The sequence below is a fragment of the Furipterus horrens genome, unplaced genomic scaffold, assembly GCF_987537825.1.
Source record: "Furipterus horrens unplaced genomic scaffold, mFurHor1.1.pri manual_scaffold_12, whole genome shotgun sequence".
NCBI classification, from domain to species: domain Eukaryota; kingdom Metazoa; phylum Chordata; class Mammalia; order Chiroptera; family Furipteridae; genus Furipterus; species Furipterus horrens.
This window is the reverse complement of record NW_028327182.1, coordinates 98229533-98252073: the sequence shown is the minus strand read 5'-3', so window position 1 is coordinate 98252073 and position 22541 is coordinate 98229533. Positions and strand designations below refer to the sequence as shown.

General features: G+C 53.1%; 1 protein-coding gene across 1 annotated transcript in view; it reads right to left on the bottom strand.

Annotated features, from left to right (window-relative positions):
- Positions 1 to 22541, bottom strand: part of CSMD1 (CUB and Sushi multiple domains 1) — a 601662-nt gene that overhangs the window by 170248 nt on the left and 408873 nt on the right. The window contains exons 9-11 of the mRNA XM_090258247.1: positions 18949 to 19036; positions 12628 to 12752; positions 5209 to 5330 (exon numbers count right to left, since the gene is read on the bottom strand). Coding sequence (XP_090114373.1) covers positions 5209 to 5330; positions 12628 to 12752; positions 18949 to 19036 — 335 coding nt within the window. The remainder of the gene's footprint in view (positions 1 to 5208; positions 5331 to 12627; positions 12753 to 18948; positions 19037 to 22541) is intronic.

Sequence of the window (22541 nt, the reverse complement as noted above, 5' to 3'; positions counted from 1 at the left end):
TGTTGGAGAACACAGAGAGGTACCTCCGTCTCGTCACATGGAGTGGTGATGATCACGACTGAAGCATGTTTTAAGGACAAGAACGCCATGCAATGAACTCTTTGAATAATACACACAGATTTTATGTCCTCATTTATATTAACATATGAAAAAGGATTCTGAGACTAGAAAGCCGCCCTGCACATTTAGCTTTGCAAAGCCTTGACGTTTTCTTTTTTATGAAGAACACCCTTGTCACGGCGATTGGCACGTGATGTCTAGACGAGACGGGCTCATCTCTGACGCACATACAAAGCACGCGTGGCAAACGGTGAGTCTGGAGTCCCGTGTTTGGTTGTGTTTTCTAGTCTCTCTGGGGCAGGAGAAGCCGCTGCGGACGTGACCGTCCTCGGGCAGGAGGGCATCGCGGCCGCCAAGGGCGCTCAGCAGGAGTCAGAGCCGTGGGCCAGGTTGAAAGGTCAAGCACATTCTCAGGGCGGAGGGCTGTGTCTCAGAAGTGCTCCGGGCGGTGGCACGAGGGCCACGCCTCTGCCGTGGGTTTGACTTCCGGGCACCTGCAGGGCGTCCCAGGCCCCGGGCTCACGGAGGTGCCGGCTGAGCTGCTGGAACCGCCAGATGGCCACGCCGAGTCCCTGTCTCGGATCAGAGATGCAGCCTATGGCGCTGATTTCAGTCTGGGAACCCAGGGGACGCGCCTGCCTCTGCAGATGGTGTGGGCGGCCCCCGGCGCCCCCTGGGCCTTCAGAGCCTCGTCCCGGCCTCCTGTCAATCCGCTTGGGGCCACAATCAGCGGACTTGGATGCTGCTCTGTTTCCTCAGCTTCCTGCGGCCACTCAGACGTGAGCAGCTGGGTAGGGAACGCGCCTCCAGGGGACTGGGACGGGCCAGGGCAGGGCCAGGGCTTCACACGTGACACGTGGCTGCCAACTGGCCGGCACGTCGCCCGACCCTCCGCCAGAAGGTGTCCTTCCCGTGGTCACTGCAGGAGGACACAGAGACGTGATCGTCCACTTCAGAATCATTTTAATGCTGGTGGGGCCGCCCTTTGTACAGACACAGGGACGTGCCACGGAGCTTGGAGAACTCGCCCCGAATCAGACAAGTGAGCAGCCCCCTTGCATCCAGCTGCCGAGGGCCGTCCACACGGAGGAGTCCGTGCCGGGGCAAACAGCCCCCTCCGTTCCCATTTTGGAAACTGAGAGCAGCAGGCTGGTATTTAACTTTCATGTGTAGACAGTGGTCGCGTGGACCACTTCTGACATCTCTATAAATCAAAAGCATAAACAGCGTTTCCTTCCGAAATTCTCTGTAGACGACAAATTGTCTTAAAATAGAAAGCTCTCCCAGGAAACGCAGACAGAAGGCGGCATTTTCCTCCAAGAGAGAAAGGGTCTAACATGCGAGTTGGCCGCCCCTGGGTGTCCGTTTGCAAGGGTGGGGGCTCTCAATGGTGAGTGTGTTTCAACCCGTCACTGGCTGACCTCCCTGTGCGCCTCGGACGGGGCACATATTGGTGTCTTCCTACAGACTGGGTGTTCTGCCCATTCACTCCCCGGACCATAGACGAGTCACACCGAACCCCCAGAGCAGCAGCGCCTTCCTGGTGCCCCCGGGGCGCTGCCTCTTAGCCCCCGGGGCGCTCGGCACCTGCACCTGCAATTCGCAGGGTTGGCGGCCAGCGCACGCCCCTCCCACAGCCGCTTCTGGCTGCAGTTACTGCAGACGCGGAGGGCGGCTGGCACCCCATCCCGCGCGTCTGCCTCGTGTAACTGGGGACAAGGTGGCTTCATGTCAGGAGACGGGTCACCGCTGGGCTGAGTGGCTTCGGGCAGAGGATTCCCCTTTGGCGAATGGGGGCCACCCCGTCTGCTGCACCGGACAAGCCTCACCAGGAACATGAGCCCGGCTCGTAGTAGAAACTCAATAAATGCTTCTGGTCTCCGTCACGCCAGCCCATGGAAGCTCCACTCAGAAGTGTGAGCTGTCGCTCCCACCTAGTGGCAGAGCCCGGAAATGTAGTCACGGAGTCTCGGAGGAAGTGTTCATCCTCCGAGCATCTCCCGATGCAGGGCGGCCGCGGGGCCGCAGCCCCAGGCCCCAGGCATCTACTATGTCTCCTGGGTGACCATCCCCATCAGCGCTGAGAAGGGGGACAGCTCAGTTCCTTCCACGGAGGGCGGAGAAGGTGTCACCCAATCACTGTCTGCGCTCCATGTGCAGACGCGAGACCCCGGCTGACAGTGGCCTGACTGGTGTGGGCTGCAGGACCCCCACCCTGTCTTGTGCGGCTGACGCCCCAGGTGCCTGCCTGAGGGTCCCTGATGCTCGGTGTGCTGAGGGCACCAGGCGGCGGCCCTGTGGTCCTGGAACTGCCGGGCAGGTGGCCTCACTCCACGTGGGTAAAAGTCCTTAAAACCATTTCCCAGGAAATTAGGCCGACGGTTCAAACGTGCACAGCAAAGCCCTCCTTACAGCTCCTTCCTGAAGAGCTAAAATGCCCTGCGCAGGTCAGATATGGCGCGGGGTGACGTAGCCCTGAGTCTCCTCAGGCGGCATTGATGGAGCGACTTTCATTCCCGACAGACCCCGACGGATGTGCAAAACTACATTTGCACAAATCATAGACCAGGTCACATGTGAACAAGAACGGGGGCTTCTAACTACTGCTCGTGGTCGCTGGACGTGTCGCGCAAGGAAGAAAAAGCACGTAGCCAGTCGCCGGTGCGCCGGCATCAGCCCTCGGCACCCACCTGGTCAGGCGTCCTGGGTTCAGTAAGTGCTTCCTGAGTGAGGCCACAGCCCCGTCCCCATGTGGCACGGTGGCCGTTGCTTCTGCTTCTCTTGGGTGTAGGACAACGGGTGTTTCTCCCATTAGGGTTGTTTGTTCTCTGGGGTAACGGCGTGGGCTGCCGCCCCGATTTCCTCAGGCTGCTCCGGGCCTGCTGAGCCTCCCCTGCCTCCTGGAAGCACCCCCGACTGACTTAGCTGAGGGGGTGCTGCCCTCTCCCCCAGGTTACTCTCCATCCCTGGTTATACCTCCTTGGCAAAGATGCGTATTTATTTCCAAGTTTGTGTGTCTAGCCACTGGATTGTAAGGAGGACAGTGACTGCGTTTTGGGCCCAAATGTCTCTGCCTAACACAGCACAGGACATGGAGCGGGAGGGCCAGACACAGGCACCATGACATATGCACGTCACTGTCACCCGCAAAGATTCCCATTTTATATGCGCCCGTGAAGGACTCCTCTGAGGCAGGTTACGGAGCTCCCTGGAGTCGGAGTCAGACAGAGCTCTGCCAACTGCCCCACCGGCTGAACCGGTCCTGGCGCTGTGACTTCCCGGTGGGGGAGCCCGTCACACCCCTATGACATGTGGGCTTGTGCCGGTCAAAACCAAGACAGGGACGCCCCGCGAGGAAGCAGCTCTGGCCATTTCCTCCTGCAGGAGAGAAGAATGAAGGAGGGAAGAGGCTTCGGAAAATATGAGAAACTCAAGGTGCATTAGGCATCCTTGGGAACCCAGGGTAATTTTCTTCAACCAAGTGGACTTCGAGGACTGTCTTTCCTTCCCATGCGGTCGCATCGGGCAGAGACGGCCACCTCGCTGTTCCCCGGGACGTGTCCCACACAGATCCGTCGTCCAGACCTCTCCGCGTGCACCCAGGCCGTCGGCACTCGCGCTCCGTGGTGACCGCGCTCCCGAGGGGACCCGCCTCGGCCTGAGCGCTTTGTAGGCCTTTCCCACGGTCAGGGTTTCCACACCTGGGACTCAAGCCGAATCGACTGAATGAGGCAAAGGCTGTTCCATCTTGAAAAAATACCTTCGTGAGCCTTTCCCTGGTTCAAGGTCGGGACTCTGTAAACCATTGTGCAAACCCAGAACGGCGCGGAGGACCCGGGAAGGGTGTCACTGTGACGGGCAGGGGCAGCAGCTGTGCCCAGGACGCCGGGAGGCCGGGCACACGCCTGTCCTGGGAACGGCCGCCCCCGCAGCCAGAGCCTGTCCCGACCTGAGCCCCGCTCTCTGCCACACGGAGGACACTGCTGCCGTCGGAGCCACGCAAAACACGAGGTCAAAGTCAGAGCAGGGCAGGCCGTCCCGCGCCCCCTCCCCCGCCCTGGGCCATCACCACGTCCTGCTGACCATCTGCCGCCAGGACACTGGGGCCTCTGTCACTGCTGGGGTTCAGCCCGTCGCTCTCCCGGGGCATGGTCTAGATTTCAGGCCCCGCCCGCACCTCTCCCCTGAGAAGCCATCCTTGCACGTTTTCTTCCTGTCAGCACGGAGGGAGCCCCAGGCGGGAGGTTTCATTCGCGGGGGTCTGTGTTTTCCTTATTGCGGATCTCCCCAGGGCAGGGCCTTGCGGGCAGCCCCTTCAAGGGATCCGAGTGACACAGGGGAGAAGGGGAGGCCCACCGCGCTGCGATCGTGCAGCGGTCCCGGCGGTCCCTGCCTCCATCTGTCCTACTTGGGGGGCCTGCAGCACCTTGCAGAACCCCCCCCCCCACCTCAGGACACCCTGCTGGCACGCACGGGAGGGGACAGTCACGCCCGCTCCTCTGTGGGCGAATGAAGGGGGCTGGGACCCCCTGCCTGCGTCATCCTGACCCAGGGGACCCCCGCAGGCACAAGGCTGGGGGGGACAGAGCCCTGGGCAGGCTGGGAGGGTGGGGAAGGGGTGGTGGCCTTGGCTGCACCTTCGGGGGGCTCTGCTGCCCTCACGGGATCTCTGCCCTCACCCCCTGCTCCCCGGGGCGCATTCCCGGCATTTCCCCAGAAGCCCCTCCCGCACACGCGCGTTCCCTAGTTGCTTCCCTGCCTGCAGCTCATTCCCACAGCGATGTTTTCATAAAAAGAACAAAAAAGCATCCCAGAGAGCAGACGTCAGATGTTCTCACCGCCGGACAAACAGCCGCCGCCACGGGCGACGATGCAGGTGAACCAAACTCCTCCCACGGCGGGGACGCGCGCGGGTGTCTAGTCGCGGTGCTGCGCACTGAACCGAACCCCGTGCAGGACGCCCGTGACGTCCCCGGGGCAGGAAAGGACAGACGGGGCCGCGCCCTCCCGTGCCAGGGGGGCCCCACGAGTGCGCGCACTGGGGGGCGAGTCCAGACGGGCGGGCAGGGGCGGGGGGCGGCCGGACCCAGCGCGCGGGGACCTGCCCACGCCAGCGGCCCCGCGCACACGCGCGCCCCGGCGCCTTACCTTGGCGGGGTCGGCGGCCGTGATGAGCCACACGCAGTGCGCGTTGTCCTCGTACTGGACCGGGTAGTTGGGGGAGGTGATGACGCCGCTGGGTCCCCGCAGGTTGGAGCCGCACGTTCGCGCTGCAACGAGAACAAGGAGACGTTGTTCCCCACGGCAGCCCCCGGGGCGGCGGCACGGGCCACGCGCGGGCCCCGGGAGCCGTGCCCTGGTGAGGACGGGGGGCTGCTCGGGGCGCAGGTCTGCACCCGCCGTGCGGAGCTGGACTGTCCGGTACGCGGCGCGGCGTGGCCAGGCTGGGGGTGGCCTGCGTGCTGGTGGCGTCCGGCGGGGCCCCACCGCCCGTCCCCCCCTCTCCCTGCTCTGGTGCAGACACCGGGGCACGGGGGTGCAGAGGAGAGAGGGGAAGGCACCGCGTGGTGGGACCGGACCAGCCCAGACCCCAGCCAGACCGCGCACACTTGACCTTGGCACACGCTTCCGGCCCCACAGCGCGTCCCTCCCCCGCGACGTGAGCGGTGGGGACAGGGGACCCCGCAGTCTCCCTCCAGCTCTGCGGCCGCTTCCACAGTGACCTGCGCCGACCTCCTCACAGCGCAGTGCGAACAGGAACTTCAAGTGCCCGTGAGCGTGTCAGGAAAGAAAACGGCACAGTGGCTCTAAAGGGAAGAGAGCCCTTAACGCTCAAAGAGCAAGCAGACCAGAGGACGGACAGGGCCCGGGACACCCGGCTGACTTTGAAGCATAAACCTGTTCCAGCCGACCTCCTCCGTAAGGAAGAAGGCACGTTTCCGTCTAATCAATAAGTGTTTAGAAATCCAATATCAGCCCGAACGCCAGTTTTAACACGAATAACTGAGTTTGAGAAAATAAGCGATGCGTTTCACAGGCAAGAGCTAACCTCTGGTACCTCCTCAGGCGCAGGGACGGAGCCGCCCCAGGGAGGCCTGAGCCTCCGGGAGACCTTCCCCCTCCCCTGGGGGCTGAGCACCGGCCGCGGGCCCACGGCTGTCCTGGGCGGTGCAGCCACCAACCACACCGGGCAGGGTTCCACTCTCAGGGTCTTCGGAGGTGGGGAGCTTCGTCCCCAAAAGGAGCTTCTGTATGAAGCAGGTGCTCAATTAGCCAACAAAGTATTTAATGGACCAACGTAATCACTACAAGTGAACTAGTGCCCGTCGAGTTTGTATAGCAAGAGTTAACTCTGTCCCCATAATTGAAGTGCGTGTTTATACATATTATACTTAAATAACTATAGGACGTCTCCCTTTTCAGGACCACCGGGGAAACCTGTAAACATCCAATATAAAGCAGTGCATACTTAAATGCTCAGTCACGCTGCATAAATGGTCTTCGGTAATAACTGTGACCTCCTGTTCCGCTAGCCTTACTCATAGTCCAGGGTGCTAAGTTTGTCAGCTGAAATTTTACTTATATCTTCTATGTTTCAAAGTGAGATAAGGCTCTACAAGGTGATAATTGGAAATATAATAAATCAACAGGGGAAGCAGAAAGGGGGCCGGCAGGCCACGAAGTGATTTTGAATGTCAACACACGCCATTTATTTAATGAATAAATACTCTTATTAAGTACAAAACCTATCTGCTCCACCAAATTCGTCTTACATGATACGAAGCAATACTTCAGCTACTTATGTAAATTAGTTTCCAGGAAGCTTTACGATTCTCATATAGCTACCTAATTAAGTAAGTTATATTCTAATCGGCTGAGGTTAAATTGATAGGATATTGAAAAGCGCCTCTGAAGCTTTTTTCAAGAGCGTCCATAACTATGTTGCATAATCCGCTTCCTGCGTGTTTTTAGGAGAAAGTGTTTTTCTAGGAAGGGCTTCCCTTGGTGGCTCCCGGGCTGCGCGGTGACGTGACTCCTAACCTGAAGCTACGTATGTTATCCCGGGACCACGGCAGCTGCAGCGTCATCTGTGGCTGCTGGAGGCATCGAAGGGAAGTGTGCCAGCCAGGTGGGCCGCACCAGCACTCTGCCCACGCACCCGGCACACGGGTTAAACACGCAGACGCTAAAGGCGTGCTGTGTGCGGATGGTCCAGAGAGAGACCGCAGCTGAGGTCCTTGCCTGCCACACGGGAACCTCGGGTGTCGGAAGCGCATTTAATGAGAGGCAGAGAGGGTTTCCAGGGCACCAGGTCAGGGCTGGCTATGGAAGGCGGGGGTCGGGGAAGAATTTGGGGTGAGATGAGGCTGGGGGTGGAGATCCACATGGGCATCTGGGGAACGTGTTCTAGGAACGTAATTAGGACCAAATTAACATTAGTTTTCAGGTCATTGGGTCGTTTTATGTCAACAGGATTTGAAAGTAGTGCAAAAATGAAAGCCTTATTATTCCCAATAACGTAATAAAAATAAAGAGAAAAATATGTTTTTCTCCCTAGTGACTTCAAATAAGAAGTATAAAACCTTAGGAGTCCAGAAGCAACGACAGAATTTTTTTTTCTTTTTCTGAATTCATGGAATTAAAATGAAAATTAAAAGTATGTATGTTTCTTTAAATCTTTGAGATTATAGCTTCATGATAATGTATCAGTACATAAAATGTAATCTTAAAATTGACTCTAGACCTTTAATCTGGTAGAATCCAGAGTCTTCCTTCAGGTATGAATAGTCTTCATTACTCTTTAAGAAGTCACTTCAGCAGGGACAGAAAACGGGGGTAGAAAAAATAAGCTATAAAAGTCTTGGTCAGTGACAAGTTCAGAAGAAAAGGATCATTATTAGCGAAACTGACTTGGAACCCCAGGGTAACGACAGCTTTATCCTGCGACCTTCAGGTGCTCTTGGCTTCCATGTAACCATAGTGACAACGAAGAATAATACTTTCCTTTTGTGCATGTTCAGCTCAGTGGGCGACGGAAACACTAACTGCCGATCAAAGTGTTTAGGCGTCGAAGGAAGGTTTATGTGTAAATCTCCCTAAATATCGATGGGATGAGATCCCAGCTCGATCAGGTGACTTAAAAAAATAAAACTATATCTTCTTCTGGTTTTGTTTGCTATTTCACAAACTTGCTGGAAGATACTTGACCAGTTTTGTAAACAGCTCACAACCCCGTCCCCTGTGAACATCGCAAGAGCTGTTTCCATGGCCCTAAATACAGGAGGCGTATTTTCAAACAAATTCACTCGTGTAATTACTGAGCGGTGACATCCATTCGTCTGCCTGGTAACAGGAGGGAAAGGCAATGTCCCCCGTCCGTGATCACAGCTAATCAGCTAATGGAAACCTTGGCCACCGCCGCAGCGTTCGGAGGAGAAAGATTAGGGGACTCGCAGCATCGATCACGCCTCCCCCGCGCTCCTGGAGAGCAGGGGGGCAATTACTCAGGACTCAGAGACCCTCCAGGAGGACGGGGACCTCGCGCACCCGACCCTCCTAACCCACGGATCTGAAATCTCGCCACGTGAGCGATGCGCAGACGAGGCATGTTACGGCTCGTGGGAGAGGGCTGAGCTAGAATAGGAGGCTGGGATGGGGCCCAGGAGGGCTTTCTAAAGGCTCGGAAGGAATGGGGAAACCCCCAATGATCACGCTCTCTCCTTACAAGCTGGTTATTCCGAGGGGAGCACAGGTGGAGGGAGGAGCGTGAACCTGGAAACTGCACTTGGCCTGTGGGGCCCCGTGACGGCTGAGCAAACATTCAGTCCTGCCGTCCGTCCGGGGCGGCGGCTGGCAGGGCGTTCGGGTCTCTGGCACCTGCTCCCCTGCACTGCAGATATTTAAAGCTACGTTTTTATAGAAGGAGGCCTAAAAGCTTCGTGTCTCATGCTTTCCGGCTCTTCCCTAGTTCATGAATCAGCCATTCAAGCGTGTAGACAGCATGTAACGGACGGAGGGAAGGGGAGCAGAATCGGGGATCCTCAGTGCTGCCGTCCCGGGTAAAAGCACGCCCCGCGGAGACGGCAGCCAGCCAGGGCTCAGTCCTTCCCCCACGTCCGCAGGGGCGTGTGACGGTCGCTTCCCACGGTGGAGAGGGAAACCCCGGGTGAGCAGCCCGAGGCACCGCTGGGAAGGTGTCTGGTCTGAGCTGAGAGAGGGGGAGCGACTGGGAAACACCTCCTGGTCTTCATGTTGAGTCTGTAGTGAGCTGATCATATTGTTGGAATGTTGGGCCAAATGAAATGTGTTATGAAAATTCACTTCACCTGCTTCCTCTTTAATCTGGTTACGCGATACCTCCGGGTGAGCTCCTGGCAGGGACCAGCCTGCGGGCGCACTCATGCGCTGGCCACGGTCTGGGTGAGTGGCCGAGCAGGGCATGTGACCGCGCCGATCACAGGGCCCTGACCTTGCGGACGGACCAGAGGCAGGGGCGCGGGGCTGGCTCTGAGGAGGAGGCGGCCCTCCCGTGGGTGGCGAGCGCAGGGCTGAGGAAGGAGACGCGGCGTGGTGCTGGGGGCAGGTCGCCTGTCCCACCTGCTGCTGATGGAGGAGCCTGCTCTGGCCCAGGACGGGGGCACCTGGGTACACACAGTGGCACTTTATTGACCCACCGGCTTACAGCCGAGACCCTGCCCTGCCCCAGAAATGCACAGGACGAGGGAGGGCGGCTCAGTGGCCTGACCCCTGGCTCCCTGCTCCTCAGGCAGAGGGCAGAGGGCAGAGGGCAGAGGGCAGCAGAGCCGCCGCGGCAGTGACTCGGCAGCATGCCCCATCTGCGTTCCCACGGCACGTGCCCGCGGCTGCGATGGTTCCCTTCAGCTCCCCTTTGCTTCCGTAGAAACATAGCTGTTTGCTGTCTGTCTGCCCACACGCAACAAAGACCGTCTTTCCCAGCCGCACAGAAAGGTAGAAATCCGTTTCCACTGGGCTCAAGCTTCTCTTGGGTTTGAATTTTTGTCACCTGCTTTTTATGACCTAATTCTAAATAGTTTATCTCAAATTCTTCTGTTAAGGAGATGTCACAGTTTTTCTTTAATTTTTTTTTTTTTTTTTGTCTAACATTTTGTTACTCCAAATATACTAAAAGAGGCATTTCTTGGAAACTTTACAAATCCTTATTGTTCCCCACACAGTCAGCTTTCGTGACGGCACGGAGATTTGATAAATACGTCTCCTGTGACAATGCTTTAAGAATGATTTCCAGCTGTGATTGCTCATGATTTCAGAAAGTTAGAAGTGACAAATTGGACAGGAACTAAAGGATTAGTCCATGAAAATGAAGGAGCCTTGCTTTCAGCAAAGCAGGTGACCTGCCAGCTGGGAGGGGATGGGAGAAGATGAAGACCCTGACCTCTGCTTTTGGGCATGAAGGACCGAGGGGGTTGGAGGGACCATGGGACCTTCATGGGGCCAGACCAAGCAGGCTGCCCAGCAAAGCCCCTGGGGGAGGGCTTTTCTCTTCTAAAACCTGGTCAGTAGGACAGGGCGTCTTGGAGAGTGTGAAGCAGACAGACGCCTCCTCTCGCCGCCTCTGGGAGCGGGACGGGGGCCATTCTGCCCTTCGGCTGAGCTATCTGCTCAGAGAGAAGCCCCCGGGGTCTGTCGCCAAGTGGGAAGGGAACTTGGGGCCGGGACACTGAGGAGTGTTCTGAGTTTAAGATGCGACTCAGGGCAAAAACGGGAGGAGCGATGGATTAAGAAGTAAGGTAAGGATCAAACGATACACACCCTGTACCCGCGGTTCCTGTAGGTCTCTAACTGCTTAAAGCAGGTGCCTATTTACTAGTTTTACCTAGTCTGGCCTTTTCAGGTAAGGACACATGTTTCCGGAACAGAGCACAAGAGAAGCATCAGAGAACAAAGGAGTATTATTTTCCTTAGGGAATCAGAATACCTGTGACTCAGGCCTCATCTGTAACGAGAACATTGCATTTTACCGCCACTTGGTGGGAGCGCGCACTTCCCAAAGTTCCTTAGAAAACCTAATAAAGTCACATTTTCGGGTCACACAATTGGCCGCAGGCCTGGCCACTCACCTTTGCTTGGTTGGGGGTTGGGGCTTCTCTGCGGAGGCCTCACGTCATAGGACACAGCCCCCCGCTGCCCGACCACCCCCCACTGTGCCCTCAGGGCCCGCGGGAGCTACACAGCGGTGCGTTCTACACCTAACGAGACACACGTGGCCGTAGGGACGGGCCCGAGGTGGGAACGTCTGCGATACAGTGTTTTTACCTCAGACGACGTGAGCACCGTGTCAGGTAACCACTCCGGTTTCCAAGAGTCAACTGACACTGGCTGACATAAAAGTGGGTGAGTCCGTGCACCTGGAAAGGCTAAGGAGTGACACGCTCTCTTACACACGAAACGCCCCTTTTATTCCTTAATCAATTCAGTGCTACTTTTTCTTATCTCAAAACCACCCATTTGCATAAATTATTTTATGGCCAAAATGCAAAACAAAACAAAAATCTTAGTGTTTCTTCAGATCTTATTAATTTTTCCACATCAGAGCTGCACCGTTTGCTGCTGGGTCCCGTTGGCTGTGACAATTCAGGCGGGACCGTCCCCACGCTGTGCAGACAGGGCAGCTAAGTACTGCCCCTTCTCTGAAGGACAGGATGGTGTACCTTTCTGATCCTCTAACTACGTCAGAGGTTAGTTTAAGATAATTTATGAGCCCTGGCTGGTGTGGCTCAGTGGATCGAGCACCAGCCTGCAAACCAAAGGGTCGCCAGTTGGATTCCCTATTGGGGCACAAGCCTGGGTTGCTGGCCAGGTCCCCAGTTGGGGGCACGTGAGAGGCAACCACACATTGATGTCTCTCTCTCTCTTTTTCCCTCCTTTCCCCTCTCTCTAAAAATAAATAAAATCTTAAAAAACAGATAATGTTTTTATTAGTGAAGCTGGGATCATGCTAACATCATCACCTAAGACTGAGCGTCCCTGCCACAGAAGATGGGGATCGTTCCCTCCGCAGGCACCTGGTTATGTGACGTGATCATGCACACGCAGACCGCGCGTAACTATGGACGGCGAGGCGAAGGCCAGTCACCCAGAGCACGTGTGCGCAGGTTGGAGTGACTCAGGTTGCTCTTACCTTTTCTGAGCTTTCCTTAGGCTTTGATTCGTGCGCGTGTTAGAGAGAGGGCAAGGGAGGGGAAGTTGAGGGGGCGGAACCCGATGTGGGAGAGAAACATCATGGCTGCCTCTCACACACACACGTACCCTGACTGGGGTCCTGACCCCCAGCCGAGGCCTGTGCCCTGACCAGGAATCGAACCGGTGGCCTTATGCTTTGTGGGATGACGCCCAACCCTCTGGGCCACACCGGCCAGGCCTCTCTTCCGAACTGTAAAACCACCAACGCCCTTGAAAATGTTCGCCTCCCAACAAGTTTCAAGAACAGACTTCTCTTTACCTACATCACCACGACCGAGTTCTGCTTTGTGCTTAAATCTCTTTGTGTTTTGGGACGGCCCGTGAGCCCCGCCCCGCCGTCCTCACCTCGGCAGATGGGCCGGTGGTCGCTCCAGGCGGCCAGCGTCTCCGTGACCCGCTGGCAGGTTATGCTCTTGGACCCCTGCAGCACGTAACTGTCCTCGCACGAGAACTGGACGCTGGCTCCGACCCTGAGCAATTGGAACACAAAGCAACCTGGTTATTCATGGACGGCGTCTCAGAAATGTCACCACAGTGCTGCCGCTCTGTCCTGCTGTCGAAACGGCATTAAACCTCGAGGAACACAGAGCAGGGCCTTCACAGACGCTCCCTGCGATGCGGGCCAGGACTCGGTTCAAAGTCCTGCACCGCCCGCTGCGTGGCTCCGTAAACACACACGGACCTGGGTGCCCACTCTCTGCATACGGAACACAGCAAGGGCACCTGTGTGGCGTGGACCAGGTGGGAAAAGGTGTAAAAACGGTGTTCCCTAAGGCAAAACAAAGGTGGACGCATTCATGAGAACACATGTGTAACAGAAAGAAGGATGGAGAAGTCTCGCTTACACAACAGTCTCAGCGTAAGAAAGGGAAGAGCAGCGGAAAACACAGCTGACTCCGTCCAATCAGCGACGGGAACGGGGGTCGCCGGGGCTGGGCTGGGCTGGGCGCAGGAATACGGAGTTAATAAGCAGCAGCCGTAAAGTTTAAGGCGAGTCCGTTTAGACATCTGCTGTGCGCTCTGTTCCCACTGTCAGCAATAACACGCCCTTACAAATCTTTATGGAGATAAACCCCATGTTCACTGTTCTTATCATCATAGGATTGAAAAGAAAAACACTTGCTCCAAATAAAAAGGAAAATAAAAGGAAATTCTCAGTAAAGGATCTGTGCTGTTATCACAAACATTAATTATATTCAGAAGGCTAGTGGTGTCGTATTTCAGAAACGCACCCGGACAGGAAAGCCCGTCTGTTGAAGAAAACGTAACCCATCCAGCCCCGAGGGGGACGAGCGGCAGCTTTGGCCCCAGAGCTGCCCCCGACACCCGAGGATCCGGGCTGCGAGCAGTAAGTAGCACCGTGAGGCTGCCCCGGGCCCAGCCCCCAGCGACCCTGCCCAGCCTGGTGCCTGCCGGGCGTGGGACAGTGACTTGTCCCCTGGGCTCTGCCTCGGACCCTAGTACGAGCCGCGGAAGCAGGTGAGAAGCCCCCGTTCCAGAGAAATCAGGGAGGCCTCTCTGTTCAACCCCAGCGTCTATTGTGCGATAAAGAACTTTTTAAAGTATAGATCCAAGGATTCCATACCTTGTGACTATATACACACACACACGCATATAAAACATAAGTATTTGTAACTTCAGTGCATATGTTAGATGCACCACAAGCATGTATGTTACACAGGGTTTACACGGGCAGCTGTACAGTTGCTCGTGTGGAAAGTAATACAATTGACAACAATACAAGAATAAAGCCCGTGTTTTGTGTTCGCACAACCGTGACCTTCTTCTGCCCCCTTGTATGTACTAAATATCAGACTCTCTCTGTTGCGTATGAAGAAGGGGAGCATCACCTCTGGGGAGCAGGCTGCCGCCCACCCACGGGGACCCTGCGCACAGAGCGGCACCGGCCGTCCCCCCACCGCGGCAGTGACAGGCCCGCCCCCCACTGAGCAAGGCGGCCCCACTCCGGGAGCCTGGGTTCCAACCAGATCTCGCCTCCTCACGCGGCTCTGTTGGGGTGCCCACAGCCCACGCTTCCCTACGCAGGGGCCCTTTCATGACAATAAATTTCCTACTGTCCAAAATACTGAGGTCATCGGGGGCCTGGAGGTCCGTAAGATCTGGGTTCAAATCTCAGTAACCACTTCAACAGCTGGAGCTGTTAACATGGGGGTGACGGCATCTGCCTGTAGGCAGGGTGCACACCCGACCACCGAGGAAACGTGGGGACAGGTGCTGAGGTCCATCTGCGAAGTCACGTCCCTCACGTGCCGGCGTCTGAGTTTTTCTAGCACTTTCTTCCTAAAATCTTGGGTTCTAATGAAGATACTGGGTCTTTCACAGAGTGGACATCAGGGAAGAAAACTGTCCCCAAATGAATCTGAAGTCAAGCAGGAAAGCTTTGCATTTATCTGTAATTGTTTATGGGTAGTACTGAAGCTAATATTTAGACTGTCTATGGAAAAAAATTATTTCCAAAGAAAGAAGAATAATAGTATAAATACAGTCAGATGAGAAATATTTTTTTCAACTTAATAAAGGGAAGTCTTTTCAAATAAAAACAGCCCCAAATTACATATAATTACAGTGCTAACTACAAATGAATTTTATCCACTCATCCTGACAATGTTGGTCATTAGTTTGGATTATATGTTAGTCACTTGTTTTGATTATATGAATTTAGACAAAACTGAATTGCCTTTCATTAAAAAGTCTCAGAAAGACGACACAGTTAAGATTACCCTCGCTCTGCTTAAAACGCCAGCCTTTGTAGTGAATCTGTTACACGCTAGGCACGTCCCCATGTCATCTCAGTTAACGGTCCCAAGGTGCTTTCCCGTGGCTGCGACCTTCCGGCCTCAGTATGAACACGCGTGGGTGGGGGCTGTCAGAACTCAACCATCAGTCTGGTGCCTCTGATGCCCACGGCCGCTGCTCAGCCCCGGACTCCCGGGAGGAAGGGCATTGGGTTTCGTTGCAACAAAGCAAACATCTGAATAGCATGCTCCCTTCTTCGTGTTCTTTCTCCTTGAATCTCCAACAATAGTTTTTAATCTGGACAGAGTCAACTCACACGTGCAGGGGACCTCTGAAAGCGTGGCCCACAGAGCCCTGGAGTGGGGATGAGACCTTCGCAGAGGGGGTGACGCTCTTACATCAGTGCCAAGGTGTTGCGTGCTTTTCCCAGGTGCTGCTGTTTGCGGTAACGGCGTGAGAGGGACAGGGCGCAACGCTGGCCGTGATCACCACGCCCCAGCAGGGAAAAGGAGGAAGGGACGAAGCCAACCCCACTTCAATTCCTTGACTGAGCAGGATAAATTATTAATTTTAATAAATCTTGACCCTTGAATATATAATGCATCTCCGATGCATGTTGAAACCATGTGTCAAAATGTGCAGTAGTTTTCTGAATTACCAGTTCTGTTTTCGGGGAGCACCTTTTTCTCTGAAGGACTACGGATAAGCCATTATTGTTTAGAATCAGATATTTATCAGATACGCTTTAAAAAATGAGCAAATGACCCTTTTCCTTAGAGAAAAATAACTGAAAAAACGTGTAGCCGATGCTAAAATTCAAGTTGTCGAATAAAAATCAGAATTTTTGTCAATCTGTGACAGCCACCAGGACATCGACAGCGTCCCAAGGTTTAAAGAGCTTTCTGATAAGCTGCAGAGCGATATTGACAAATGTGATGTTGCTGATACAGCATTTTGAAACATGAACATTTGAAAGAACTCATAACTCAATAAATCGTTACTTGCCAGTGGCCTAAGCATGACGGTACAAAGCCACGCATGTGGAAAGCGTAATTCAAGGTGGGAGCTAGAGCAACATATTTTAGTGTAAAAAGTATAAAGTGTTTATGTTATTCTTTCATATTCTACCCTGCAGGTAAAATGTAAGGAAATATTATTTGTCAATTTCTATGATAGTTTTAAATAAGAATAAGCAAAATTATTTGGAAAGGTCATTAAAGTATTCACTCCTTTTTCAACAGTATATGAGGGCAGAATTTTTTTGAAAAATATTTTAAACAAAAAAAGAAAAAGAAAAAAGAAGCAGTACAACAGACTGCGTGCCAGGCCCCCTCAGCGTCCAGCTGAGGGGAAGCCGGGGAGCCGGTGCTGATAGAGGCCAAGTGGATGTCAGAGCGGAGAATATTGCAAGAATAAAAAGGGTCACTTCACAGCATCAAAGACAGGAATTTCCTTAAAGACAGAATGATTTTAAACATGCGTGTACCTAATAGCATGGCCTTAAAACCCACGAAGCAACGGCAACGAGAAGCAGACAGACCGGCAGTTGCTGCGGAAGGTTCCCTGACTCCTCTCTCAGTGACAGAATCAGTGGCAAGAAATCAGCAAGGATGTTAAACGCCTGAACTCCTCTTTCCACTGCTTGACCTCATGGACGTTTATACACCACCACTCAGATATGACGTAATGAAGGTTTTCTTCCAGGCCTGCGGAATTTTTGCCAGGGTGAAGAATTTCTAGGCCCGAAAACAATGATCAATACATTCGAAAGGACTGCAGTAACATACGGTATGTTCTCTGAGCACAAAGACCCTTGGAAAGTCCCTAGATATTTGGAAACTTATAAATAACCCACGGATCGAAGAAGTAACCGCAGGGGAAAAGCAGGATGTATTGTGAACCGCAGGAAAAAGAAAACATAAAATTCGTGGAATGCAGTTAAGGCAGCTCTTCGCGTGGAATTTATATCACTGAAACTCCACACTAGAAAAGTAAAAAGGACTTAAATCACAGGTTTCGTCCTAAGATATGAGAAAAAGAAGAGCAAATGAATCACGCAGTAACCAGGAGAGATAAAACAGTGGGGGACGACAGCAGAGATCAATGCAACACAAGCCAAGGAAAGCCAGCAGGAAAGACCCGAAATCAGGCACGTTTCCTGTTTTGGGAAGATCAATTAATTCATTGACATTCTGTAGTCAGATGGGTCAGGCAGGAGAGAAAACAGAAATGACCATTATCAGGAGTCAGAACTGTGATGTCATTAATGGGTTAAAGGATGAGAGGAGAATATTATGGATATCTTCACACCTATAACGTTCACAACTTAAAGCTGAAAAACTTCCTGAAAGACACAAACCGTCAAAGCTCCCTCAGGCAGAGAGCTATAACCTGAGTAGGCCTGGAAGTGGAAATGACGTGAATTTGTCGTTAGAAGACCTCCTCACGAGGAAGCGGCAATTCCAGACGGCTTCCCTGACGGATCTCCCAGAACTGTAAGGAAGACACGTTACTGACGCTGTGCAAACTCTACCAGGTTATTCAGAGGAAAGACGACGTCCCAGTTCATTTTATGAGCCCAGTCCTACTCTGATCGCTCAATCAGGTTAGGTTATGAGAAGAAAAGTCTACAGGCCAGTATCTTCTATGAACATATATGAAAACAATCTAAAAATACCAAATTAAATTCAACAGTATGTAAAAAAGTAATACATCAAAACCAAATAAATTTCACCCCAGGATGCAAAGTCAGAACATCTATGTAGCTCACATTAACAAACGAAATGAACCGAAAGGCCACGTCAATATTTGTATAATCTTTTGACAGAAGTTTATATCCATTTCTGATTAAAAAGTCCAACAAACTAGACATGAAAGGGTCTTCCTCACCCTGAAAACAGGAGTTTATGAAACACTTAGAACTCATACGAGATGAAGAGCAGACCGCTTCCTCTCCCCGGCCAGGAACGAGGCAGGGCCGTCTCCCCTCTCCTATCAAGCCTGTGAGGTGGGCCCAGCCAGTGTCTTCAGGCAAAGAAGAGAAACCAGAGACAGTCGGCGGGGAAAGGCAAAGTCAAAATGCCTATTTGCACTTGACAGTATTATCTAGGGAGAAGGTTGTGGGAAATGCACACCCCTCTCCTCTAAAATATCACTATTTTTATCAGTTTTTAGCTCACGTCAGAGGCTGACCTTTCTACACACACCCTTCTTTACTTGTGGGGTTGTTTTGTTTCTCTCTCATTAAAGGGTGGGCCTATAACAAGGAAAGTGCATTTCTGGTCCCCTGTCACTGTTTGATTGTGACACTGTCTCCCACTATGAGTTTCCATCTTGAGTAACTTGGCAAAGGGTGAAGCTTCTCAAGCAAATGGAAAGAAATGCAAAAATCCAAAGAAACGGCACAATTACCATGGCCACATTAATAATGGAACCACCGGAAAGCCGTCTCGAGTTCACCACAAGCCTCGTAAAATGAATCATAACGTTTTCTGAAATGAAACGCATCGACTATCCCTTACATGCACCATTAGGAAAGTTTATTTAACAAAATAATGAGAAAGCTGTGGTTAAATGTTTGTCCTTTTTAAAAAACATTAACCCAAATATAGTAGATGATTGGAAGTTAACAAATTAAAACAAAAAAAATAAAAAATAAAACCCTGGAGACGGATTTTGATCATATACGTTTCCAGTTAAATGTTTAATATTGGGTCATCCAGGGAAAGGTACTCTGGTGTTTCTGGAAATGTTCAGCATGGATTTAAAGTTCTGCAAATAATTTAGCTGCATAATAATCGAGAAGCTGTATCTTTAAATTAAAAGGCCAACCAATGGGCAAATGACAAGCTTGGAATCCACATATGTGAGAAAGTAACATGCTTTTCCAATCGTTACGCTGTCTCCTACCTGAAGTCGGATCCGGCTCGTCGCCCGTACTCTGGGGTCCCCGGGTCTGGGCACATGTCGGAGACCAAAGCGACACCCCCTTGGCTCACTGCAACGGCACAGAGAGGAACGTGGTTAGGCTCTTGTGTAGTTGTCGGGGGAGCTCCTGGGGAACACACACAGCTGTGTTAGCAGGGCTGGTTCTTAGACGGTTACGACCTAAAAGGTGAGTGAAGGACTGTGACAGGTTAGCTACAGTAAAGTACAACGCTATTCCTATTCCTGAGAAACAAAGATGTTCCTTATCCCAGAAAAGGATTTCAATAGTCTTTCGTTTGAACTCTGCTTCTATGGAGGAGGTCAAAGTTCAATTAAAAAATGGATTTGCTCATTAGGACCAACTTGATGGCAGGTTCCAGTGAATAGCATGACAAGGAAAGAAAGCTTCCTGATGAAAATATCTGCGTTTCTGCAGAAGAAAGACTTCATTCTTGCCCGTGGACGAAACGCAGGTGTTAATTACCTATGAAGCCCCAGACTAGAGACATTTTACATAAAATAACCGGTTATATTTCAAACATCAGACGCGTTCATCGTCGAATGACGAGAAGCACTGTTTCTCCTGTACGGAGCTGCTCATGTAGCTCCTGAGTCTGGCCCATGAGGGGCCTTTCCTCCTGCTGATGTGCTGTCGGGTCCCCGAGCAGTTTGTGAGGGGCTCGCTGCTGATCATAGGGGGCTGCCTCTCCCACGCTCCCTCCACCCACTGATCTTGTGGACTCCAAGGGCAGGTGGGACACAAACAGAAGGTCCCATCCAGCCCCCAGAGACCTTTCCCAGAGGCACCCTCCAGCCTCTCGAGAGGAACTGAGTCACGAGCCAAAAGCCGAGCCAGTGGCTGGAAAGAAAGACAGAATTGTCCGTGTCATTTAAAAACGAGCCAGCAAGTTGGGCGGCGACCTCCGCAAGGCGTCAGGGTCAAGGCTCCGTGTCCTCGTTCCGCAGTGGAAGCGCCGCATAGACGGGTGCAGACAAACGTCGCCTTGGAGGAGCATGGAGGCCGTGCACACACCCAGCGCCACCACGCAGGGGCCCCGGAGGACAAGCCCACGTTCACACAGGGGGACGCCATCACGGATGTCTTACCTGTCCCTGACTCACGCCTTTCCTGACATGTCCCAGGGCAGCTGGGAGGAAGGAGCCTACTCCTGGTTCTCTCCCCGGGGATACGGGAGCCAAGCAGACCCCGTGTGCAGTGCCTGGCCTGCCCGGGCGCGGCCCGAGGGCTGGTCTCTGCCTTCCCGGCCTCGGGGCTCAGATGGGCAGCAGCAGCCAGCGGCGTCCAAGTGGACCAGCTGCACTGAAAACATGCGCACAGCCTGCAGCACGGGGCCCCGGGGCTAGAAACTGCAGGTAGAGGGAAACAGCAGAACACGCGAGACCTGGGAGGGGCTGCGGGGAGCACGCGCCCGGACCCAGACGGGACACGGGCCCAGAAAGGACCCGAGAAGGTCTGCAGGCTCTGTTTCAGCTTGATCCCCAGGCTCAGGGACCCACCCCTTAGGGAACGTCCCCCACGCCTCTGCAGAGACGGGGAAGGCCGTTGTGTCCTTCAGATGCCCTATTTGTAGAGTCTGTCGCACGGCAGACAAAGAAATAAGAAAACGGGGCCTGTCCAAAGAACAAAAGCGACCTCCAGAAATCGTCCCCGAGGGAGCACATGCACGGGGCCTGCTACACCAAGATTTGAATCCACGTATGAATTTGAGTGCATAATACCTGAACACTGAAAATTTGAGGGGAGGGATAGATATGTAAATCTGAGGTGCTCAAGAAACTCCCAGTAGGAAAACTCAGAGAGACCCACAATTAGACGCATATTAAACACAAAGACACAGGATCTTGAAGGCAGAAAGAGAAAAGAAACTCATTACAAACAAGGGATTCCCAACAAAACTATCAGCAGACTGCTCAGTGAGAACCTTGGGGATCAGAAGGCAGTGAGGTGATATCTGGAGTTGCCAAAAGAGAAATGCTGTCAACTGAGAGTCCGTATCTGACAGAATGGTCCTTCAGAAACGCGAGAAAATTACATTACTGTAGGAAACAAAACCCATGTGACTTTGTTACTACTCTACTACCCTCCAAGAAATGCGACCGGGAACTCTACAGGATGCAATGAAAGAACCCTGGATAATAACCCAAAACCATATGAAATTACAACATTCATAAAAGCAAATGCAGAGAGAAATATAAGAAAATACGATTTTGTAAACTTGATTTGCAACTCCGCATTTTTATTTTCTGCAGGATTTAAAGACAAATGCATAAAAATAATTATACATCTGTGTTAACAGGGGCATGGTAGAGATGTAATTTGTGACATCAATAGTGTAACGTGTTGGGAAGGCTGCAAAGAAGGGATCTTTTTGGATGTGTCATCTCCATGGCAACCACAAAGAAAGTATCTATAGAATATCCACAGAAGGAAATGAGAAGGAGAAATACAACGTGTGACTGCGAGAAACCAGCCAAAGGCAAAGGCAGTTAGTAATGGTGGACGTGAGCGACACGCGGCTGTATGACATGCAGACAATGTCAAATGGTGACGTCATGTGCTTTCCTATCTGTCGTTTCTTTAAATGTAAACAGGAGCTGCTCTCTCTGTGGCTAACTTGGGTTCTTCCAAAATTCCTAGGTTGTCATCCTATCCCTCGGTAGCCCAGACGTTGACTGCTCTTGGAGGTAGGCTCTTTGAAGAAGTAATTAAATTGAGGTCATCAGAATGGGTCCTAGCCCCGCAGGACTGGTGTCCTTGGAGGGGAGGAGGTGGGAACACAGACACACACAGGGGGCGGCCACGTGAGGACACAAGGAAAAGAGGGTTGTCTCTAAGCCGAGGAGAGAGGCCGCAGAAGAGCCAACCCTGCCAACACCTGGCTCTTGAACGTCCAGCCTCCAGGACTGAGGAAAATGAATTTCTTTTACGCAATTGCCCGGGCTGGGGGGGTGTGGCAGCGTTAGCAGACGCATGCACTCCCCAGTCTAAAGACACTGATCAGCAGAAGGGATTAAAAAAGAAAAGAAACAGAATACAATGAGATGTGCAGGTGTGTGCTGTTGACAAAAGACTTTAGACCCGAGGGCACGAGGAGGCCGAGAGGGAAGAGCAGCAGGTTCGGAGCCGGGAGAAGGCGGGTGCCGGAAGCTGGACCGCGCTGCGCCCCGACACGGCTGCGGTGGCAGTCGTCTGTCACGTGCGTCTTACCCTGTACGCGCGTTCCAACGAGGCGCACGCCTGCGACCTGCCTGCCACTCCGCTTCCGTCGACCCGACAGTTCTACCTCTTCTTCTCCGACCCCACGGTCTCCATCTTCACCACTGCCCGTCACTAGGCCGTGGCCACCGCTGTCTGAAATGCATCTAAATAGGTTCTAGTTTTAATCATTTAAACCCCAGCGCAGATATCCCTTCCCCCCGTTTTTCCTGCCGCCGTTACTGAGAAGTTGTCTACAGTCCCCCAGAGAAACGGTCAGCGCTGCGTCCGAGGGAGAAGCCGTCATCGGGGGACTGGCCGTCCCTGTTCTCTCCGGGAGCCGCGCCCCGCAGCACGT